Source organism: Ischnura elegans, chromosome 1 (assembly GCF_921293095.1).
Source record: "Ischnura elegans chromosome 1, ioIscEleg1.1, whole genome shotgun sequence".
Taxonomy (NCBI): Eukaryota; Metazoa; Arthropoda; class Insecta; order Odonata; family Coenagrionidae; genus Ischnura; species Ischnura elegans.
Genome location: NC_060246.1, coordinates 91,133,640 through 91,157,219, shown reverse-complemented (window position 1 = coordinate 91,157,219; position 23,580 = coordinate 91,133,640). Strand labels below are relative to the sequence as shown.

Sequence of the window (23,580 nt, the reverse complement as noted above, 5' to 3'; positions counted from 1 at the left end):
TTTACGACACTTTGATTCTTGGAAAAGCGAAGAAAAGTATCAACTTCCAAGAAGTAGATAATTTCGTTTCCGACCTCCCGTCTCTTCCAAGAAGTGTAAGACGTAAAAGCATAATTTACATGATCGATAACCTTCCTTTTCGTCAAAAGAAGTTGTTCCAGTTAATTAGCATATCTCTTCCAGTTAATATTCACTGGCAGAGACAGCCGAACCTCAATACAGCCAAGATTTAAAGTAAGAGATAGGACCAAAAAAAACTTAACCGTCGTTGGGAAGATGGACTTTGAATATTGATTAAGAAATTTACCGAAGTAGAAAACGACAAGTGCTTTCCATATTTTTTTGCAAACATTTGCGCTTTAATTTTGCACATACATAATCTTTACCTATTCACGAGCAGCAGAATTCTAATAGAAAATTAATTATATATAAAATGGAGTCCATATAATCATTTCATAACGCACTGAAATCTGACTATTTAAAGTTTATTCCTCTGGCGGTAACAAAATTAGCCTTCTTAAGGCAAGAGAAGGTATTTATCTCCTTTACGTACTGATAGATTGGAAATGGTATCCACTCCCTAAGAAGAAAGACACATTCACAGAGAATAATTGGTGAAAAACGAGATCGATGAGATGGTGATGTTAGAGTCAAGCATGGGAAACCAAGAAGCGACGAGTGAGACCAAATGTCTCGAGGATAACCCCATGAAGCATGAAACTTAGGAGCAATGAATTCATCTTCGCCTTTAGTTAAACAGGCGAGAACACCTGCTCCCAAAAATCACTTTTCAAATTTTTCCCCACCGATGCGACCGCTCATTAGCCACCCGGCGGTGCACTGCGAAAATCACGCGAACCGATTTTCCAATACCCTTCCGGTCTTCCCGAAATGCACGGCCTTTTGAGCACCGTCCCCAGGAAGTCACGGAACGATTCCGCCCCGGGAGCACGGTCTGCGGTCTTCTCAAGATCGTCCACCCGTCCTTGAACTTGCCTCCCGTCTGCCACTACTCGTGCGTCTCGCCGGAAGACGGACAAACCTATCAACAGTCCCAATAGTTTCTTTTAGGCGCAGAGACTTCCTAGTTCCCTCGTCCCTCTAAGTTTATCTCACCTTTTCCTTCCCTACTGCCTCTCCATTGGCCTGACCACACAATTATACTAACTGTATTTAACGCTTTCAATCAAGCTACGTTATCCTCCTTTCCTCATTATCCCACTTTTCTGTCATTGTCGATCTTCTTGAGAGAACGCATCACTCCGGCTCGATGAACTCTGTGCGACGAATTATTTGTTCAAGCGTAAGTCATACTCCTGAAATTTTCGATGCACATATGACGTACCCAAGTCAACTTTATCTTGAATCTCAAATATTTAAAAAAAATTGGAATATTTTTCTCAGATGTATAAATACTACATTGAAGATACAGTCAAGTTCTCCTCTATATACCATTTAATTTCCAACACGACAGATTGATCTTTCACCAAGTTATTCTTCACAAAAAAGACAAATTTTATCAGTAAAACGGGAATGATGTTTCGTCTATAAGAACAACATAAGTCTGACAAGCAGCATGGAATCCATCATGTGAAGGTTGTCGATTGAAGAGGAGAGAAGAACGCAAACAGCCCTATGCTGCAAAAATTTTCCAGGATCTTTTACACAATGCACATTGCACAATCCTACTTATTAAAGACGCTGATATCAATTAAGTTTAAGAAGCTTTTTGAAAAAGTGATAATATTCTTTGAAAAAGGCATCCAAAATTTCCTCACATTCCAACGTCAAAATTATAACAAACATAGGCTCTTTTAATCATTAAATTCCACCGATTACAGGACGTTTACGATGACATATACATTATTTATTTTTGGAAGCTGATCATACTAATTTATTATACAACGCTAAGAGCCGTGTAAGGCCTCGTTAATGATGCGTGATGCGTAAATAGCGCCATTACGACACGCGACTAAATCATGAAATACAACCCCGGGCTTTTTTCAGGTTATTCATCACTGTCTCCACGCTTGAGACTACCGCTTTTTGTCTACATTGCCGTAATTCCACACTTTCTTCCGCTCTCCCTTCCATAATCCATACATCATTCACTCTGCGGTTCTATAGAAGAGATAGTGTTACATATTTTGCGAAGACTCCACCACTGATAAACGTAAGGACAAAAAAAATGACCCTGCGGAGAACAATTACATCAGCATTCCCCCCCCACTTCCGCTAGAATTCCGTTTTGTTTTCTTCGTTGGTCTCGCTGGTAAAAGGAAAAAAAAATGAGCAATCGCGTAAATTCCAACTTCCCCACAGGAAGGGAAAGGAATATGGATAAGCAATTAATTCGAAGGAAGGGTAGAGAGACCTCCTCCCAGGCGATTCTCCTTTTAATAATCTTCTTTCTCCGGAGATATTTCGTCTTTCTTTGCCTCTTCTTTCGACCCGCGGGGGGATATCTTGTGATCCACACGGTGCGCAAGGACGGAAATGCCTCAGCAGGCAGCGACCCCGAGTGACTCGAGAACGCGCACCGGCCGTCATTTTTTTCTTGTTCCTCCCTCCCTTTCTTCTTAATCGCCCGAGACTAAAAGTTTGACGGGAGGAACGGAGGATGAGAGTATCGGTGGTTAGAAGGGGGAGGCGTTTACGAGGAAAAGCGGCGAGGTTTTAGGGAATTAAAGAGGTCGTTAATCGACCTTCTAAAAGGACCGCTCATGTTGAGCATGATAGAAAAATAACGCGACTTAAAGAGACACTATGGCCAAGGTGAATAAAGTTCACAGCTTACCTTGAGCACAACTTAAAGAAGATAGTATGCCGATAATTCTCGAATGCAGATGGTAAATCAAAGTTCGAAGTTGGCCGATAGAGGAAAAGTTTTTAAAATCCAACAAGAACGAACCATATAAAGGATTGCAAAGGTAGAAGTTAAAGAGAAAATATATTTAATCCGGTATGAATAACGGAGAATTAATAATGCATGAATATTGAAAGTATTGATGAATAAAAAATGACGAATAATGGAAAAACATTAATGAACTCCACAGTATGTTTTATTATAACGACATAGGTTTTGACACGCACTGTCCTATTTGGGTGCAAAACCAGGTCGAATCAAAAGTCTTTAGAATAACACATGCTTTGAATTTTATTCATTTATTTACTTTCGTCTATCCTTGATGGAAAACTTCCAATTTAACCCGACTAAATGTATTGCCTCGATTGTAATTAATATATGAACCAGCAACAATTAAAACAGTTGATTTATTTTTTCTTGAAGACTAGATTGGGGAGATGAAATATTCCATTGTTCAATTTATGAAAGATACGTTTATTAACATTATTGACTATTATGACGGGAGATGATTTTATATTGGTGAGCACAGAGATTTAAGAGGAATTTCCAAAACAGGGAGAAAGAAATTTTTTTGAAGAGGAAGAACTGAAGGTAAAGGAATTCCATGACTTGTGTAACATGTAAAAATTGAGCGAATTTGAAGATATAAAAATTAACTTCATTAGCGAAGCCAAAATGGCCAAAAAGGTAAGGCGAGATGACAGGGATTACTTCGTCGACTCGATCGAAAGGGCTGTGATCTCTTTTTTTTATCTCTTCCAACCTCAGCGCTTAGGAAACTTCATTTTTCACTTCCGGAGAGGAGCCTTCGAAAGCCATTCAATTAATGATCCTATGATCTTCAGCAAGAACCCCACGGAAAATAGCCGCAAAAAGAAAACTCTCATTAAATCTTCCAAAATGACCTAAGGACGGACTGAACAGGATTACGATGATTCCTTAATCACTATCCTTCCTGCTCTTGAAGAAAGCAATTCGTTTCCAAAATGGCATTAGCTTACGCGAATCACGATAAAGACTACATTTTAGTTTTTTTGCTACATCGGGTGGGTGTAGATGCCCTCAATAACAGTCCTTGGCCTCTCTCTCTCTCTCTCTCTCACACACATATTTGGAAGGTGCGGAAAGTTTCGTTACATTACTCACATAAAGGAGTGCCGAAAAATTTGCAAGGAGCCTGAAACCGTGTGGACAAAGGAGGAAAGAGGAAAAGATGCCGGAAAGAACCTAACAGCTTGAGTAATAAACAAGCTCTTACATTAACAATAGAATACTTAAATACCGTTCTTCGGCTTAAGCCTTATGAATAGAGACTTGACACCTTCAAGAGTATTCCTCACTAGGCGAATGATTACACCAGATAGAGAGCTCTCCAATTAAGTTCCTTCCCTTCACAAACATCCCCAAACCGGTCATCATCACCGGTCTTGTAACGCCTTTTTATTGTACACCATCAACTAAATAATTCCCTATCCTTCCGAACATATGTACCAACAAGTATTGCTATCCATCACACGCTTATTCCAGCACCTTTCTTTATACAAAGAGCCATTAAAATTAATGGAACCCCATAATTGATGAGATAACCTGTTTTCTAAATATCCATTACGGAAATCACATGGAGCGATGTATTATGTCAGCAAAAAGTGTTGACCATTTTGAACTACAGCACAGTGAACTTATGGAGCACGAGGCCTTATTCATTCGCCTTCGGAACTTGACCTCGCCGAAGCATCCACTAACTGTACCAATTCAGAGACTTTGTTCACTATCTATTCTATTAAACCATACCATTCGATAGCCTCCAAAATTCTGATTCTCACAGAACTCTCACTCTATGACTGTTCATTGTTAAAAATTTCACTGTAAATTGGCGACACGGCTGTATGTGAAAATTACTTACATAAATAAACAGCTGACGAAAATTTGAGGGATTTCTTAAATATAAGCGACGATAAATTGTGCTGCCTTGAAGACGTATCAAGTATTCCATAGCGCGCATTCCACCATTTCATTGTAAGCATCTAACAAGGAATAACAAATTTTCGAAGAAAATAAAACCATTAAATACATATAACCGTAATACATAAAATATATGATACCATTACCTCGCAGCAGAAATAACCAGTATCGGAGTATTGCGCAATTTATTTGCCTTTCATTATTTACCTTCATAAATAATTTGGGCGTTAAATCGAGAGCGAAATTTGCAAAAATATTTGCATATAATTATTTCTTTTCCCTTGCATAACGTGAGCACAGCCAAAGGCTTAATTTCGACATACGTATGAAAACTCATGGGACAATTATCAAGGGAATTTCCTCAGCAATCACTTCTATTATGAAACCAAAATCGACTATTCTTATTTTACGGGAGCTTTTATAAAACTAGCCCCTACACTGATACATTAAATTCGGCATATACTAGAAGAAACTCAACTCAGTGAAGAAATAAATTTCCCGAAATTTATTTTTTTAAGGGCATTCTTTAATTCGAAAATTTCGCTTGTAAATGTGGAGGGTGAAATCAAAGGAATGACTACTTAAGGCGACACCAAATCACACAGAATAATTAGAAACTATACATTTCTTCACCAGTAACAATGCCTGAATTCAGATGGCCATTGAAGGGGTGTTATTGCATGCACAATATTTCATCACGCACATCCCGGCTCTTCCGCATACACACTGCCTGAATATCGAGTTCGACGGCTGCCACCAACGAATATATAGCTGGTGTTCACTTCAATGTCCTCCCTTGGCGAGAAATCACAGCCTCTGCTCTTTCCCCCTGACAACGGGCGTCGCTGCGACTTATCTTTGAACCTATTCCATTTTGACCTCACCTTGAAAAGAACTCCACTCTGGGAGTGGCGGGATTCCTTGGGCCTCCACCCTCCTCTAATCCCCGCCGCCACATTTGAGATACCTACCCTCTAGAAGACGCATTGTTCCCATTCCATCGATCTTTAAGAGTGACGAATTAGTCCTTTAAAACTAAACGCAATCATCCTGACAAAGTAAAGGCTTCATCGATTAGAATTCCATCAATAATTTCCATCATCTCGAACTTGAAAATTTTTCCTCAGTATTTTTCAGATGTTTACTTTTCTGAGGTTCACCTGAATTTAAGCGTATAATAAGTCTGCCTTATATTCCCAAAAAATTGCAAGAATATAACTAACGTTTACATCGAGTAAAATGTGACGAAAATAAAGGAAATACGACGAACGGAGGGGAAATGATTCAACCTCTTCATTTCAAATCAACCTAAAAACGGAACATTTAAAATGTTTGACTTTGTTTGACTGTCGCGGTTTCAGTAACGTAAAATTTCCATTGAAAAAGGCCCTAAGAAACTGTTATTCCTATTAAAGAAAGGTCATTGCTCTCTTCTCTTGCCGCCCTAATGACATGGCACCTCATCATATCGCTGTGTCACGCATGAAATTGCTTTGTGCGCATGCCACATAATGAATGATCACCCAGGTCCACATTATTTTAGATATTTTGCCGAAGCTTTCCAATCTATATTCCTTTCATCTATGATATCTTTTCGTCTCTACCATCAGGGTACCAATAGGGAGTACAACTTAACTTTAAGCCATTCCTTTGTACTACGTGACTTTTATAGTTTTTGAGCATTAGTTACCATCCTTGTGAAGTGTAAGAGGACAGGTACCGCTCTATACGTCAAGTACAATCGTACTGCACAGTACTTGACATTGCATTGATCAGCATGTTAAATCGCCCAAGGCTCAATATTGCATATCATAATATATCGATCAAATACCTAACTGCGTGAGATGACAATCTTATTCACAGCATAATACGGACGATCGATTTCTATGCCCTAAATTTGCACATCGAGACATCCCTTCCACGACCGTAGCGTAAATTCCAATACGAAATTGGTTTTCGTCCTTCGGCTTTGAGTAAAGGATGCATGAAAGAAGAAAAGGGTCAGTTTTAAGTCCGCGCATTACATCTCACGCGACACGATTGCGGCAGAGGGAGGGAGGAAGTCTTGTAAAGGCGAATGAGGAAGGCTTCGGCAGTCTGCTTCACACTTTCAAGGACTCTAAGGCGAAGGAAGTATGGATGGTGAGGAAGTTGTTGGGAGGTTTACTACAGAGTGAGCCAGCAACTTCGGACAAAGGTTCGCCATTCTCAGATATGCACGCTGTTTGAGGGAGCGTGAACAGTGATTGATTTATTGGACGAGGCGACGGCTACTCCACATTTGCGTCGATCCCAATGAATCATGTCCCCACGAGGAAGAATACACAATCGGGGAGATGACCGTCCATTCCCTCGTCACGAATACAATTGCCGAGCAAGGCAAATGATGGAGATGATCAAAGGGAACATTGAGAAATACGAGAGCATCATGAGCAATTAGCGGGCTATAGCTTATTCGTCCAATGTTAGTTGACGACGGGGTTGTATGAAGAGTTCTGAGGCATTAATTTCAGTTCTCGTGAAAACTTGCTTCTCCAATTCCACAATATATAATATTTTTTGCCAAATGCCATACAAGCAATACATCTACAAGCAATCGTTTGAATTTTCCGCAAAAACAGTTTTATAAAGCTAACAAAAGACGCTAAAATATATAAAATAGACTTTAAGAAACACCAAATATTAACGAAAATAGTCTCTTTTACTCGAATTTAAATAATTTGGAAGTAAAAAATGTAATCACGGATTGAAGAGCCAGAGCTTTAACTCAAAAGAGCGTTCATCGCCTTATACAGATTAAAACAAGAAAGAATAGGATGACTTCCCACAGAAAAGCATGGGTATACTAGCAAAGTATTTCTAGTCAAAATAAATGTGAGAATTAGCTAAGTGTACGCAAAATTCCCCATGCAAATCATTCATCAACTCTGGTGAAACTGATCTTAACAAGTTCCTCACGCAATGAATTGAAATGGCAACACTTCCTTCGCGAGGTTTCATCCCCACGCATGGGAGGCTCAGACATAATGCCATCGCTTTACGTCAAGCGGTGCTGAGGAGATAACCCTTCACCTTGAGTGTGATTCACCACGGTGCGCGTGAAAAACTTCGCTTTCGACGATTTATTTAGAAAAACCGGCCCGTAATTGCCGGGATGAAAATAGCATCGATTAAACAGCCCAGGAATGATTCTAACATTCTCAATAAATCTTTTCAACAAAGCAAGGCCGCGCCGTGAGATACGAATTAACGAAAACAAAATTGCACAGTCAAACATGAATGCGATAATTCATCTCCCAACTATTTTGAAAAAATCGAGGGCCTAAGGATTATTCCCAATTGAATTTCACTGTCAAACATGATATCCAACAAAATTGCACTGTCAAACATAATTGCAATGATTCATCGCGTAACTATTCTGAACGAATCGAGGGCTTAAGGATTATTTCCAATTGAATTCCACTGTCAAACATGCTATCCAACAAAATTGCACTGTCAAACATAATTGCAATGATTCATCTCGTAACTATTCTGAACGAATCGAGGGCTTAAGGATTATTTCCAATTGAATTGCACTGTCAAACATGTTATCCAACAAAATTGCACTGTCAAACATAATTGCAATGATTCACCTCGTAACTATTCTGAACGAATCGAGGGCTTAAGGATTATTTCCACACTTCTTTTGCGATTATTCCTATACCCAGGTGATTGTGAGGTTGAAAAACGCATGTACGCGCCAATGGCTTTGTAAGCTTCGCTGAGAAATGAATCACGTCCCTTATCTTGTTTAGAACCCGCCTCCAGTGCCGCATCCAGTTGAGTGCGATATTTATTGCTCGCCCGGCAATGATGAATATTCATCCCCTTAGAGACAAGAAATGGGACTAGGCGCTCTTGCAGGCACATGAACACGACGGGTGTGGTTTATTCTATGCAAATGGTGTGGATGGAGCAAATTAAGCTGTTATGGCCGATAAGTTTAAGATTCTGAAGTGGCGTCTTGTAAACGATTCATTCCCTTCAAAAAGCGTTTTCATCTTCCTGGGAAAAATAATTGGCCGTGAACTCGGGCGTGAGTCGCAAAAGATAGCAAAAATTCCTGGCTAAATGAAACATACATTGCCCTTAGAAGCTCGATAATAACACGCGGTAACCTTGTAAATAAATGGCGAAGGCATGACATTACAAAGATATTTACACCATTAAGGGATAACTGAAATAAAATCCCCGAAATATAACGGTGACTTGATGTCTCGATACGTCGGATATCAACGGTACTACGAAAGAAATAAAAGTGAACACGAAGGCCATCTCAATAATTTGAACGTGTGGAATAATTATACCAGCTGGGCAGAAGTTCAATAATTGATCCAAAGCACTATAGAGAGTATTTACATCCTAGGTAGGGGGAAAATGGTACAAAAAATGATTAAAAGAAAAAATATCATATGGCTGATTTGTCTGCAAAAAAAACGCATGATAATTACAACACTGTACTGAAGGAAGGAAGTAGTACCGTAGAACCTGACACTCATAAAACTTGAGGCGACGGCTATAGACAATTTTCCGCCTGTTCTTTTGAATATTCTTTTTTTATCTATTCCTAACCTCTCTTCGCACATATCACGGTGACTCTTTCAGTCGTTGAGGATTTAAAAAAAAAATACAAAATAGGTGAGTCACGCCTCGAAAGGGATTATTGAATTTACATTGTACCCAAGTACAATTTTCCCGAAGCGTAACGGAACATTTTTTTTTCTTCGGCCAACAACTGGAAGGCAGACAGAATGTACGCGAGCGTTTGAACTTCGAGCAGATGGATTGAGGGGCGTAGCGAGCAATTTTTATATTTAAATCACACGCATCAGGAAATGACAGCAGTTCAGTCAAATCATCTGCAGCGAACGCGGAACGCAAGAATGGTAGGGGAGTGACCGGTGCGTGAAGGAACATCGCAACCACTTCGTTCGCCAATGGAAGTTCGACGATGACGTTCGCGAACCTTGCAAGGAAATGGCGAAGGCATGAAATTACGAAGATATTCACCCCATTAAGGGATAACTTAAATTAAATCCCCGAAAGATAACGGTGACTTGATGTCTCGACACGCTGGAGATCAACGGTACCACGAAAGAAATAAAAGCTAACATGACGGCCATCTCAAGAAATGAGCCACTTATTCAATCTGCCCAAATGTATGCTTTCAGGGGCGAGAAGATCTGTGACAAAATGGGTTACGATCAGCACATTATCGATGGCTACTTTTCTGGTACTAGTTTTGGCAACGTTAATGGCTCCTTTTAAATCGATTTCGGTCCTTTAATGATTTGAAATTCAGATAAAAAGGTTGTCGAGGCCACTCTGGGTGGCTATCGGCGGGAATGGAATATAAGTAGGGTAATGTTTGCATTTTCAGTTGATTTATAGGAATTATTACGTCCCATTTTGAATAACGATGATATAATTTACATAAATGCCCGGAAAATCCCACCTGAATACATTCTAACAAGCCAGGACACACAACTTCCGCGTATCCGCCAAAAACCGGTAAAAGAGTTGCAGGTTTGGCGTAATGTGACGGTTGGCCAAATGGTATTTTAATTGTCATGACTTCGATTATTTTTTCTCGGAGAAAAGCATGCTGATTTTCAAAACGGAAAAATAACTCGAGTAAAAATAAAAAGAGCTCAATCATTATTTACCAAAATATTTTCGCCAGCAAAATGAAATGAAAAACTCTAACCCACAATCCCTAAATTGTTTTAATTTACACATATTCTATCAATGTCGTTTTCAAAGTGCGCACATTTCTTTTCAGTCTTAAGTTTCAAACAGTAAATCCACAATTCATCAACGATTTACCACGCCTTCCGCGAAAATCAAGCCACAAAACCGATTAGAATAAGGCCGCTTGAAATATCGATTCTATTTCCGTCCCTAGCTTCAACAACCTAGGTGTTCATCATGCTCACGAGGTGCTTGATTGCTCACCATTTAGGAAGACGGCGTATCTCTTAAACCATTTTAACGTCAAGCAATTTTTTTGGGAGGTCTCGATTCGGCCATGTCGCATTCTCTCTGTTTAAAAGATAAAGCGTGTAATTAAAATTGAACGGATTACGGATAGTCACTTGTCAGCTTGAGCCTCTATTATATTAAGTTGAGATCAGAGGAAAGGATGCCCTAACATTAACATATCCCGTTTAAGTACTTAATGAAAGGCTGCCAGCATATTTCCCACAAGCCTTGGATTGATTCCAGCTATTGTTCAGATAAGTTTGGTCGGGGATTGCATAAAAACCATCACTTTACCTTGGGGTCGGCTGGAATACCGACCATCATTATGGGCTAATTCTCTTCCTGAAGATTCTTCGTAGGGTTTACTGTTCACCAAAAATGATTAATGATTCGCGACGTCAAAAAAACATTACCTCGTAAAAAATAAAACGATAGTTGAGGTATTTTTTTCACGAAACGTATTTAACAGCGGACTTGAACGCACAGATGTAGTCAGGTCATATTATGTCAAATCGATCCTCATTTTGCAACCAGATCTCATAGGCCAACTAGGCCAACCAGAACTTACAATCCAAGAATACATTTACACAGGCTTTAAAAAACTATTTTATTAAAACAAGAGGTAATGGCGTTTGGAATAAGAGTGAATCAAAGAGATTTTTTTACAATCGAATAAACATGCATAGTATAGTGAAGCATTCTCTGTTAACCCTGCCCCACGTTTGGCCAATAGCATGCATTCTTGCTCACTATGTATCACACCCCCATTCGTACATTTATCCCATTAAATTTCCGTCCATCTCTACCGACTAGCGATCATTTATTTATTTTTTCGCCAGCAACACCTCAACCTCGCCAAACATGACCTCAGTGGGCATTCTTCTTGCGAGGGTTTCCGTGACGCGCCTCGTGATCCATAGGCTACGCACATTTGTAACCCGTCTATAAGGCCTCGAAAAAAGTCGTCCTTTTTTCCGCCTCCGGTCACTCATACATAATGCATAAAAAAAAAGAGTAACGCCTCGCGTCAATGGCGGCATTCGTGCGGGAGCGAAAGAATGCAACGGCCCGGAGATGGGCGATGATTTGCAACTCGGGATGGCTCGGCTGTCGGGGATCGAGCAGCTGACGGGAAAATTACTCGGGTCCAGACGCCATCGACCACCGGGAGGCGCCCCCCCCCTCCCACCGCGCACCACAGATGGGGAGCTCGCTCGCGTGGTATTTCGGGAGCCGCTATTCACAGTTCACGATCGACGTCAAATTCGAACGCCAGCTGTGAACGAGATTCGTGCTCAAGACTTCAATATGAGATTGTTCAGTGGTCGTGAAAGTCCACGAAAAATCGTCGCGTCTTCGGTCTCTTACGGATGACGCATGTGACTTGTGACTTACGTCCCATACGTATCATGCATATGACGCAAAGCGCAAAATGAAGTTATAAAAAATGTCTCCGCTTTTTAAACCCCTTATTCCGAGAGTTTCATAATTCAAAAGGAGAAATTCCTAAAGTTTTGGAGATAAATTACTCGAATCCGTAGCATGGGAAATGAATATACCTACTAGGGCAAATAGATTATCAGAAAATTTGTGAGAATACCACGCGGAATATAGCAGCACAGCACCGAATACATGAGCAAACTTAATTAATTTTAATTTTTTATATTGATTATTGATATTTTACGTTTCATTCTCTTAGGAGTCTTCTAAATGTACCATTTCCATAATTCTTGAGGAAAATCAGGATAAAAAAAACCACAAGAAAAATTTTGTTCCTCCTTGAATATAAAAGCACATTTTATCGTCGTATTTAATAATAATAGGTGCGATTATGAACATTTAATACTCAGATATCATTAAATACGAGTAATAAGGAATGAGCCCTCTCGGAATAGAGCTTGAAATAAAGAAAACGTGTTTTTATTTAATTAAAACAAAGGTAGCCAACCATTTAAAACGTTTTAAAAAAATTTGCATAGCTTTTTCACGCAAAAGTTGGCGTTGTTTGGGGAGAGTGGGTTCAACTTATAGAGTATCGTTTTAACTATAGCTGGATATACTCTGGCTTTGAGATGTTAATCACAGGAGTTTAACAGCGGTGCGTTTTAGGACTATGGTTCACTTACACATTCGTGGTAGAGTCTCCTTAGCTTTCTTTCCTTGTTCAATCATAAATCCATTCATAAAAAAAGCTCTCTTTATTACAACGCCGGATAGAGTTTACGAAGGCGCTAATCGAATAGTGGCCATTGTGCCTGTATCCCGCAGTCTGCACGGTTGGGACTTCCATGAGATTGCAGGAAACAGACGGAGGCCATTCTGCTGGCTCATTCAGACTCCCGGACAGGAATATGCTTAAGAGGACGATTCAATTTCGATACACGCTCGTTTTTCCGTGCCCCCAATACTATTGGATGGCTTTAGCGATTACTGCTTCATCAATTCCACGGTCGTCAATAAAAAAAAAAGTCGGAGTAAGAGTCAAGCTCCCTCCGTGGAAAGATCCCTACCTGCCTCAAGACAGAAAATGTAATATTTTCCTTAGAACCGACGTTATCTCAGCCATCTCATCTTATTTCTTACTCTCACGTACGCTACTGCAGTCATGATACTAAGGGTGAATACTGGCCGACGTGATGGCTTTGACTTGAGCTCACACCTGGCAAGCTTAGATGTACACGCGTTTTCACTTGCTGCAGTAAAGAATCCGCCGACCTATGGCGTACAGCGGGGAATTGAAAGCGACCGTGAAGCATCTTTCTTTCTCCCTCCGCATACCATATCTCGCCAAACCATAGTATCAGCTTCACTTTGCAGATCCTAACGAGTAAACGTATCTGGTTATTCATCAGCCGTCTCTTACACTTTCAGAAACTTGAGTTAAACAAGTCATTCAGCTCAATCATATTTACTCTGTCTTTAGAATTTAGCACTAAGGACAGGAGGTTGGTTAAAATGTCACTATACATGAATGAAAGTAAGGACTCCCAACCAATAAATTATATTTAATTTACTACAAAACGTAGGCACTGGAACCATTCATAACACAAGACAAATATTTATAGTAGTGAAATCACATAGTGAGTTTTTGCGTGTCAATAATTATATTGCAAAAATCATAAGTTCTGACTCCAATTCTAGTCACTGAGTAAACATCCGCAATTATCGAAAAGTATTAAACCCATACCGTTAGTTAATTCACTAACTAATAGGATAAATATCTATTAACATATTCAATACGTAATCATAAAGAGTTCCCAAAAATATAATTACTTAATTACCATGTCCCAGAGGGTATAACCTCCAGAGTTGTCCGCCAAAACAAATCATGTTTCGTAACGAATTTAGGAAATATTTAACGTCACCTTATTTATTTTCAAAACGCATTTCAAATCAATATCATAAATAACTCACCAACTCCTCAAAAACAAAATTCTCAAGCGTCTTTAAAATGGTCAGTAGGGTCAGCGCCACACTGTTTTTACACACGAGTTCCTGGCGTAGATCATGTTCGCGTGAGAGGTGCCACGGGGAGCAGGAGTCCATAAATATTCTGCAATCGAGTCGCGGAAGCTGTTCAGGAGAACGACCCCTTTGTGAGGGCGACATCGATGTGAATAACTCCCTCGACTGCAGTCACGCCTCCAAAGGTGACGCACGAATGGGCCGAGGAAAGGAACTCGCATTCGCGTCGACCCTCGCCAAATGGAAAGAGCTACGAAAGAACGTCCACTCGGTGCTCTCCCTTATTCTGCACTGGTAAACAAAGTACGTTACCATAAATTTTGCCGCATGAAGGTAGAGTAAAATACGGCGGACGAGAACATACAATATCCCTACAATAGTGACAACTGCGCTCATATAAATGTTGTTCAACCGCATTCGGTAGAAAATCTGACAGTAATTTAGCACTAGTCCAAGAATCCTTTGAAATGTTTAACCACAGTTAATACTAAGAATAGCATGTTTAGTAGCATTTAATGGCGAGCTGAAATGTTTGCATAATCGTTCAGCATAATGAAACAGAGTTCGGTAAAATAATGAAGGCCAGCAAGCGTTTATACCAAAGGTTTACGAACGATCTTCAAAAACCCTTCGATAATCAGCATTGTAGGCAGAATCATTTTTCGAAGTTTATAAAACAGAGTTCGGAAGAACAATGAATGTCAACGAGGAAGCTTTTGCGAACGACCTTCAAACAACCTTCGATATTCAGCAGTAAATGCAATGAATAGAAAAACAATACAAATTATGATTATTCTAATCTTCTTTAAACTTTTAATCACCAGCCATCAACTTTCGCCATCATTAATCCGGCGATAGACGAAAAAGTAAATTAGTGGCGCAAGGTTGCCATAAAAATAAATCTCTTCTCGCAATCAGTCTAAGCTTTATAGAGGCGAGGGAAACCGACCTGGTGCAAGCAAATGTCAGAGGGAAGAGAAGTAAGATGCGCGAAATATTTGCGAAAAGGCGAGATGCTGAGACATTTCATCTCATACACCGCGTCGAGAGATCGTATTCTCTCGCCCAGAGGGGCCTCATTATCTTCTGTACCTGATCTCATTCAGGGGGTAGGGGAAAATCTTAAGTCCCGATCTTTCCTCGCCTTTTTTACATCCGCACAGAGATGCTCAAGTTCTGCCAGTGTTGAACGCAAGGACATACAAAATGGCATAGGTCAAGTCTAGATCATAAGGCTATGGCCTTGACTTGAAGCTATATTTTTTTAGGCAATATTTAATTATTAGGCATAGGATTCTCGGGCAAATAAAACAACTAACGTGCGTAATTTTAAATGGTTCTCATGTAATAGCATTATATTTATTCTGTAAATAATCAAAATAAAATATCGCGGAGTGAACATTTAGAAGGACGTTACATTAGTGGACAATGCCGCATGCCTTTCGCGACGAAAGAAAGAAATGCTGGAAAACAAACAAACTAATTAACCATTAATGGATGCACCATTTAGGTAAAAAGAAAAACTCGAGAATAATTTAATCATTTTGAAATAATGAATCACAGAATTCAAAATCAGTACCCAATCAAAGTTAACTACGAATCATAACCTACGGCGTAATGTGACAAATTCTCACGTGGGAAGTTTAAAGTTAGACGTGAATGCTACCTTCGTTATATTTACGCCATGTTCTCGCGTCCAACGCGAACTGACCTTTGCTTCTTCTTCGTTCCACGGCCATTTCTCTCACATGTAAAGCGCGCCCTGTCGGCTTCCCTCTCACAAGCACGGACATTAAATAGGAAACGAATGGATTCGTAGTCGGCGCGGAATGGCCTCCGCGGCGAGGGAAATGATATCCCGGAGGAGGCTGGCTCCGCAGGGATGCCGAACAAAACGACCATGCAGAACTGCTCGACGAAAATGTCCACTCATATTCAGTGCGGGAGAGCGGCCAGAATAAACGATCAAATACTTGCCAGATCATGAAAGTTTCGTAATGGGCTCACAGCTCCTTTTTGGGAGCTACTACCACTACGATGTGGCTCACTTCTGAGCGTGTAGTCTTAACTATTTGCTCCTTTATTTTCTCATGCCCTTGATGGCCAAAGGACGGGATGAAAACATGACAGAAGCTAATTGGCTGACATTCGATTTCCACATAAATTCATCGACTTTCCTAAATTCTTTGTTCACTCAATTCTTTCACCGTCACTTGAAGCTAATTTAGCCATATTCATTCAATTTGAAGTGATGTAAATCTATACTTAAATGGAAACGTACTTTCACTATACAATCCACTTCATTCATTCATGGTCAGGTCCGCGTTAGACCTTGGCCAACTAGATCAACTAAAAATTTTACTAGCAAGCTCATGCAAGTGTTACTAGCCATGTTATTTATACTCTGACATGCTAATTCCAGAGGCGCAAGTACACAGAGGGTCTGCGGGTAGAGCGGTATCCATAGCAAGTATCGAATTACATATACGTAACAACCATCATGAGTATAGCTACCTTCTTTATCTAATTAAAATTATACATAATTTTTATGATCCTAAAATGGGGGCAACATGCCGCTTAATTTACAAGTGGATGCTGACAATGATAGTGCCACCAATCACGCATTACTACGATATTTTATTGTTTATTCTTCTACCTATAAATTTTATGAAAAAATGGAATTATGATTTCAAGCTTAATCCTTTTCATCGTTTGGCTTCAATTATTCACTCCGCTTCAAATAACTGGAAGGCGATTGCTATAAAAAATACCAGCACGGTGATTTAAATTGGACACGTTATTTCTATATATCAATGATTAATCTTCCTCTTTCAAAGTGACGGTTCCAAAAACAGCTTGAATACGGTAATGAATCGAAAGGCAACGGCCAGTAAACTGATTTGCATGAAACTGACAGAGAGCAAGGTTTCGTGTTCCGAAACGCTCCGCTGAACGGGAAACCTCTCATTACTTGACCACTAAAATAAAATGTTAATGACCGTTAAAAAAAAGAAAAATCAACATTTGCGGAAGACAAGGGGTGACCTTCCCTCATCCCTCCCCCTTGAAAACCCGTTGACTTCAGAAGCAACGTGTAAGGCCATAAAATTGCGTTACGAGCAGAAGAAGTAGCAACGTGGGTCATCTCCTGATGTAGCCACGGTAAGGCGAAATAAACTCGTCTTCAACACCATCTGACCAAGAGCCAGAATTCCAAAGGACCAGGTCACTCGCCTCGAAATGAATTATGACACTCTTTACAGCGCGCTGTAGCGGTCTGAACGCAGAAGATGAACGCTTTCAACCCCGGATATTCCATAAGATGACTTAAGGCCGCCACGTGAATAAAAAAACAAGCTTTTGTATTCAAGTTGACCCTTTACCCTCGTCTGTGGGGTTCCGAAAGTAATTAATTGCTTTCTGAGGCAACGCAAATATTTTCCTCGCATTTTAATTTTCCTTTTCTCCACTCCTCGGGGACGTTTCCCCTTCAGCAGATGAACGAAACAACTAACATGCGAAACCAAACGAAGAAAACATTTCACAAAATTCACACTATACTCTCTTTACTAAGTAAGGTTTATTTTCTTCTGCCGCCTGAATTAAAAGCTTTCCTCTGCTTATTTCATTTATTCATACTCAAATACCTCAGTAAACAGCCACTATGGCCACCTTGCATACGTACACCCCTCCGATGTATACTTACCATCAGGGACGAACATAAACACTCTTCCTCCGTACGAGTTTAAGTAACTCAGATGTACCTGGAATGCCGACCTTTAAAATTACCAGCAAGCATTTTTAACAATTTTAGTAACAGCTGAGAGCCTACAACCTATATCAAAATAGAGCTTTTATCGTGAGCTTTCATAGGTTACCTACTCCATTCTCATTTTTTTAGTACGCAATGCCACCAAGAAAGTTTAAGTGACGCTTTTACCCTCATCTCATAGACTTACTAACCTCTCACGTACAAATGAGATGAATAAAGAAATGACCAAGCGCTCGGGCTGGCGGAAAACGATAAATTTTTTGGCGAGAGTGAAGATATTATGCAGATTTCTACATCTAAAACACGCGCCTCTTGAATGCCTCAACTAGGGGGATGTGAAGCGGCAGTTCCACGAGCTGACGCGAGCCAAAGCGATTTCATCGATGGAGAACCGCTCGCTTTCGTCTCGGATTACGAAGAGGGAATTCGGCAGGCGGAGCCGCGAGATTTATCCCATACACTCTCGGTTTCCTCAGGGGTTTGCGAATGTTCCGGCGATATATCGCACACGAGAATTCGCTGAGGTAAGCTCGCTAGCTCTATCTCTCAGTCCTATCTCTATACTCATGTATCTGCCATTCCTACTACAACCCTACGGGAGCTTATTAGAGGAGAGGCTCCACTCCGAAGAGGACTGGTTTTATCCGTCGCGGGAATGGATGGCGTCCTCTCCGGAGAGAACCCTTATTTAAAGCAGGTGGTCAACCGAAGGATAGCGAGATAGGGAAAACGGACGTTAATGGCGGGGGAGGAGGAGATCGCCAAACCCATCTGCGAACTCCCAAGAGGTTGGGGTAAGAGTGGTCGAGTCGCAAATGGAACTAGAATGAGGAAGGAGTGGATGGAAATTAGATAGAGTCGTCCCGCCGCACCCGAGAGCCAATGAGAAATGGATTGCGACCGGGGGAGGGGTAGGGGTATGGGAGCGTCCCAGGGAATCATCTGCAGCATTGGCGGCGGTGTGGGCCCGTCTCGGAACCGTTATGTTGGCGGGCCCACGCACCCGCCGCGTCGGTACGCGGAAATGGAGACCCGTTCACTCCAGATCGGCGGGAAAATTCGAAGAACTTATCGGCGAGTCTTTCCGGGAGGGAAAAGCTCTCCGAAATTTCTTTCCCCGAAAACTTCTCCGCAAGCTACGGTAGCTATGTCCTGATTGGAGATGCTACCATAATTAGAATGCTTGATATATTTCACGCTTTCATTATCTATCTAGTGTTCATTCACCAAGAATCTTGGAACAGTATAATGCGATATAGTAGTTGATAAAAATAAATATCTACAAAATAATTCTAAATATCTAAAACAATATCTACAAAAAATTCTAAAACTCAGTCCTCCCTATAAGTTTTCCACTAACTTCTCCAACAGTTCATAAAGCTTAATTTAAATCATTAAAATCTATCTATTGAAAAGTCTAAAAAGGTGTTTTTTCCAGGTAAATAGCTATCACGAATGAAAACGGTTATGCTATAGATAAATTTTTCATTTCAATGCACGTAAAAAGTTGCCAACACTTTATTTCTGCTATGCGCAAGGTAAAAAAAAACTTTGTACGGGAGAAAAATTAAATTTTATACCTATGGTCATACGTAGTTGATACTTCTGCTTTATCCTTCATTTTTACAAATGAAACCTATTCAACGCAAATATTTTTTTAAATATAAGTATAATCCACGAATTATTTGCTAGCACAGGGTAATAAAACCTGGGTCAATGACATAACTGTAAAATTTTCACATTTAATTCCCATCAATACGTAAAATCAACGCGAAAAGACGGAAACCTGAGAAAATATTTTTCTTATGACGTGTTTTTTTCAATCATTAATAATTTTATTTCCCAAGATTGACGCACAGTTTGATATAAATATCAAAACATACAAACAAATGCCAACTCGCTCCCTCATCCCAAGGCCAAAGTAACGGAATGGCAGCGAAACAGTTTCCTCAACTCGAGCCATAACTCGTCTCCAATTTGTAAGTCCCCGCGGGGCCGAGGGTGAGAGGGGGAATATGATTTTATGATCGCCGTGCCAAAGATGCTTTTACAAGCCTTTCCCCCCACTCCTAATCCGTGCTCCATTTTGCAAAGCCTCGAGGGGTGTGGCGCCGAGAGGAGGGAATCGACTTGGGGAGTGTTCCCCGCCAAAGAGGCACCGTAATTCGATAAACACCAGTTAGTCGCCCCTTTCTGCGGACGGCGAGGACTCTGGATACTGGAGGGAGGAGGAGGAAATTATGTGCCTACTTGAGTGGATTGGAGTACTTGCAGAGAGCACGCGGAAAATTGGATAATAGGGAGTAGGCGTATGATGATCAAGTGGCGCCTATGTGCGATCGCTACCCACCACCTAACCCGAATAAAATAAAACGGGGGTAAAGCGTGCACTGCTCAGGCCAAGTATCCTACCTGTCCCTCGACTGCGGGAGATATCACCGATTATAGGCTCAAGCCGCTTTATGTCTGTTGTAAGTCTTCCGCGTTCAAACGTGAAGCGATTTGTCAGGGCAGGATGTGCCCTGACAAATGACTTACGTGAATGGGGAGGTTAAGGAGTATATAACAATGGAAACAAATCATGCAGAATTTCTTACTTAATTGAGACCATAAGAGGCTAAATTTGAAATGATTTTTGCGAATAATAAATAACCCTGATTTTTTTAATAATACTCACTGATAGCCTCAACCACAAAATGGCATTGATAAAATAACTTTGCGAGATTAAGAGAAGTGAAATAATGTTAAATTTTGCTTAATAAATGTAATTTCTCCTAATGGCATACATTTAACCTCATCCTTACGAATCCATAGTTTGAATATTTTTTCACCATCATGTCCACATTTCATTTACTTTCTTCCTAACTACAATTTTTCCATAAACTGAACTCATGAAGATTAGGGAGTAGACACGAAGGGAACTAATGGTATTAATTACGGACTATTTCTCCGCATAAATTGACTTGAACGACTACCCTTAAATTTTTAATCAAGATCTCGCGTTTTGCCACGACCAAGATTTCTCCAGGGCCAAAATTACTGATTTCCTTCACAAACCCAAGTTCAAAAAATTGTGCATTCACAAACAAAACTTCACGGAATCAATTCTTCACCAAAAAATAACCTGCTATCGACGCAAATGTAAGCTCGTCCGCTGCAATAATTGAAGGTGAACATGCTAGCTTAAGCGTCGACTGAAAACGAATATTCCTTAAACGTGCGATAAGTTTAATGTCACTGTCAATAGTAATGAATGAAACACGGAAGAAGAATCTAAGGTTATCGAACTAAAGAGATTCGGTCGCTTCCCTCCATCCAGCCACAGCTGGTGGTTCAATAAGAATTCCAGTCAGGGAGCCCGCAGACATTAAACTCGTTTCAATGTCAGGGAATCGCGTCAACCGAGATCGAAAAGGAAGTTACTCGAGTCCAATTCATTCGAGAAAGTCCTCTCACTCTGGCAAAGAAGAAACGTGAAGAGAAGAACAGCAAGTTGAAGGCTACGATCACAGCCGCAGCCACCTGAGCGACCCAACAAGAGCGTAATAATTCATTTCACAATGCCGATGCCTCATTAAAGAAAGCGTTATCATTCTGTACCGTGAATAAAAATTATTGGAACCGATGCAGAGCTATTCCATCACCAATATTGACTTCCTAATATATAAAATAGTGCTCACTTACATATGGTCGTCACATAACAAAATTAGCAACGCAGTCTATACAGCACATCACGTTCTTTTTATCAGAAACAAAAGAGTAAATGGTGACATGGAAAGCCCGTGAACATTATAAGCAAACCAAATAATTCATTGGATTATACCAATAAAATGTAATTGAATTCCTCGCGCAAGTGAACCAGAAAATCTTGGACCCTATTTTATTTATAGAGTTTTTAAAGTTGAAATATGGTGTTAAAATGTTTCTTGGTGTCATGACTAAATATATATCATGCTAAGTTTTTATGGAAATACATACTTGAATATTCAGCGTCACCACATGCAACTCTGAAACTTCCTTCAAACAGTCAAGAGAAAACTGAGCTCGAATAACGATTTCAATTCACTTCTTTTATCTATATATAATAAAATCCCCTAACGACCACTCATTCATTCATTCATTCATTCATTCTCTCACCTATACAAATGTTTGGGGTGAACGAGACGAGATACGGCAAAAAGTCTAATGAAGACCCCCTCTAAAATTGTCTGAAACCCCAGGAAAAATTATGAAAACACTAAATTTACAATTATTTATCTGTCTATTCATCTAAAATTGAGTATGGGGATTAGTTCAAAAAATGGCCACCAAATTCCAATGGCGGCGCGGCTGTCATACAAACGAACAACATGAAGGGGAACAGCTATTACATCTTATTCGTATATCAAGAATTTGGTTGAGTTTTGTGGAAAATAATTAATAAACGTGTTTTTCATTGTAATACGTAAAGTCGTTATGTTATGATATTACGTATGCATTGGGTGTTACAGTGGAACGTGGTCTCAACGTTTTTTGTATTTGAATTGAATAAGTTAGAGAAACTCGTAGAAATTTATTTTACTTTTTTAGCCCCTCAGAAAAACGTTTCTCTTTATAAATATTTACATTCATATTGTAGCCTACGTACCATGAGCTCGTTTTACGTGAAAGTGGAAATAATGCTTATACCTAAGCTAGCCAGCTTAAAAGTAAACGATCCTTAAGTAACAAATAGTAAACAAAAAGTGTAAGACCTCCCACAGTGAGCATAACAGGCCGCAGGCCTTTTTCGGGGGGGGCCTAGGGGGGGCACAGCCCCCCCAGCGAGCAAAGCGAGTACCAATAATATAGTCTATAATGCTTTTAAAGACCTCTTGTTTTTCTTCTAAGTGCTGATCTATATGCAATAAAATTACGGCAGTACGACGTATTTTTTCTCCGAATTAATGAGATGCTTTTCTTTTCAGTATTTCACAGCGGATGAGTGGAAGACTGTAATTCTCAAACATGGCATCACCGTTACTTTTGGCGGTCCTACTAGTTGGAGGAGTGGTACTCCACGTTGATGAAATTCAAGGTAAAAATTTAAATGGAATTCCAAATCTAAAAGAAAATATTGGTGTACTCTAGACGCTGAAAGAGACATCACTTTCAGAAATGCATCCAAATCAAATCAACAATCAAATAAAATTATAAATGCATCAGAAAATAAGAATCTTATTATGAGATATATAAGAGACCTCCATAATTTAAGAAGACTCATCATTCCCAATATAATGGTCAAATTTTCCCCCTTTTGTAATGATTGAATGGATTAAAATTCCTGTTATCTTCTTGACATTTTCATGTGGTACAAAGTGGATCTTTGCTAGCATTTGCTTATAAGTCGATTATAAAAAATTACATCTGAGTGAATAAGGGGGCTACATTCTTATAATTGAGCAACTCAAATTTTGGTTACGGAAAGAAAGTCTGAGGAAGTTTTAAACGAGTAATTCGTCGCGAAAAGAGACCT

The 23,580-nt window shown here is 39.9% G+C and overlaps 1 protein-coding gene across 2 annotated transcripts in view; it reads left to right on the top strand.

The window, feature by feature from the left end:
* LOC124165768 (mucin-19-like) overlaps window positions 1–23,580 on the top strand; it is a 76,921-nt gene that overhangs the window by 43,074 nt on the left and 10,267 nt on the right. For both annotated transcript variants that reach the window (XM_046543271.1, XM_046543264.1), the window contains exon 2: window positions 23,033–23,142. In XM_046543271.1, coding sequence (XP_046399227.1) covers window positions 23,073–23,142 — 70 coding nt within the window. In that variant the 5' untranslated portion in view covers window positions 23,033–23,072. The remainder of the gene's footprint in view (window positions 1–23,032; window positions 23,143–23,580) is intronic.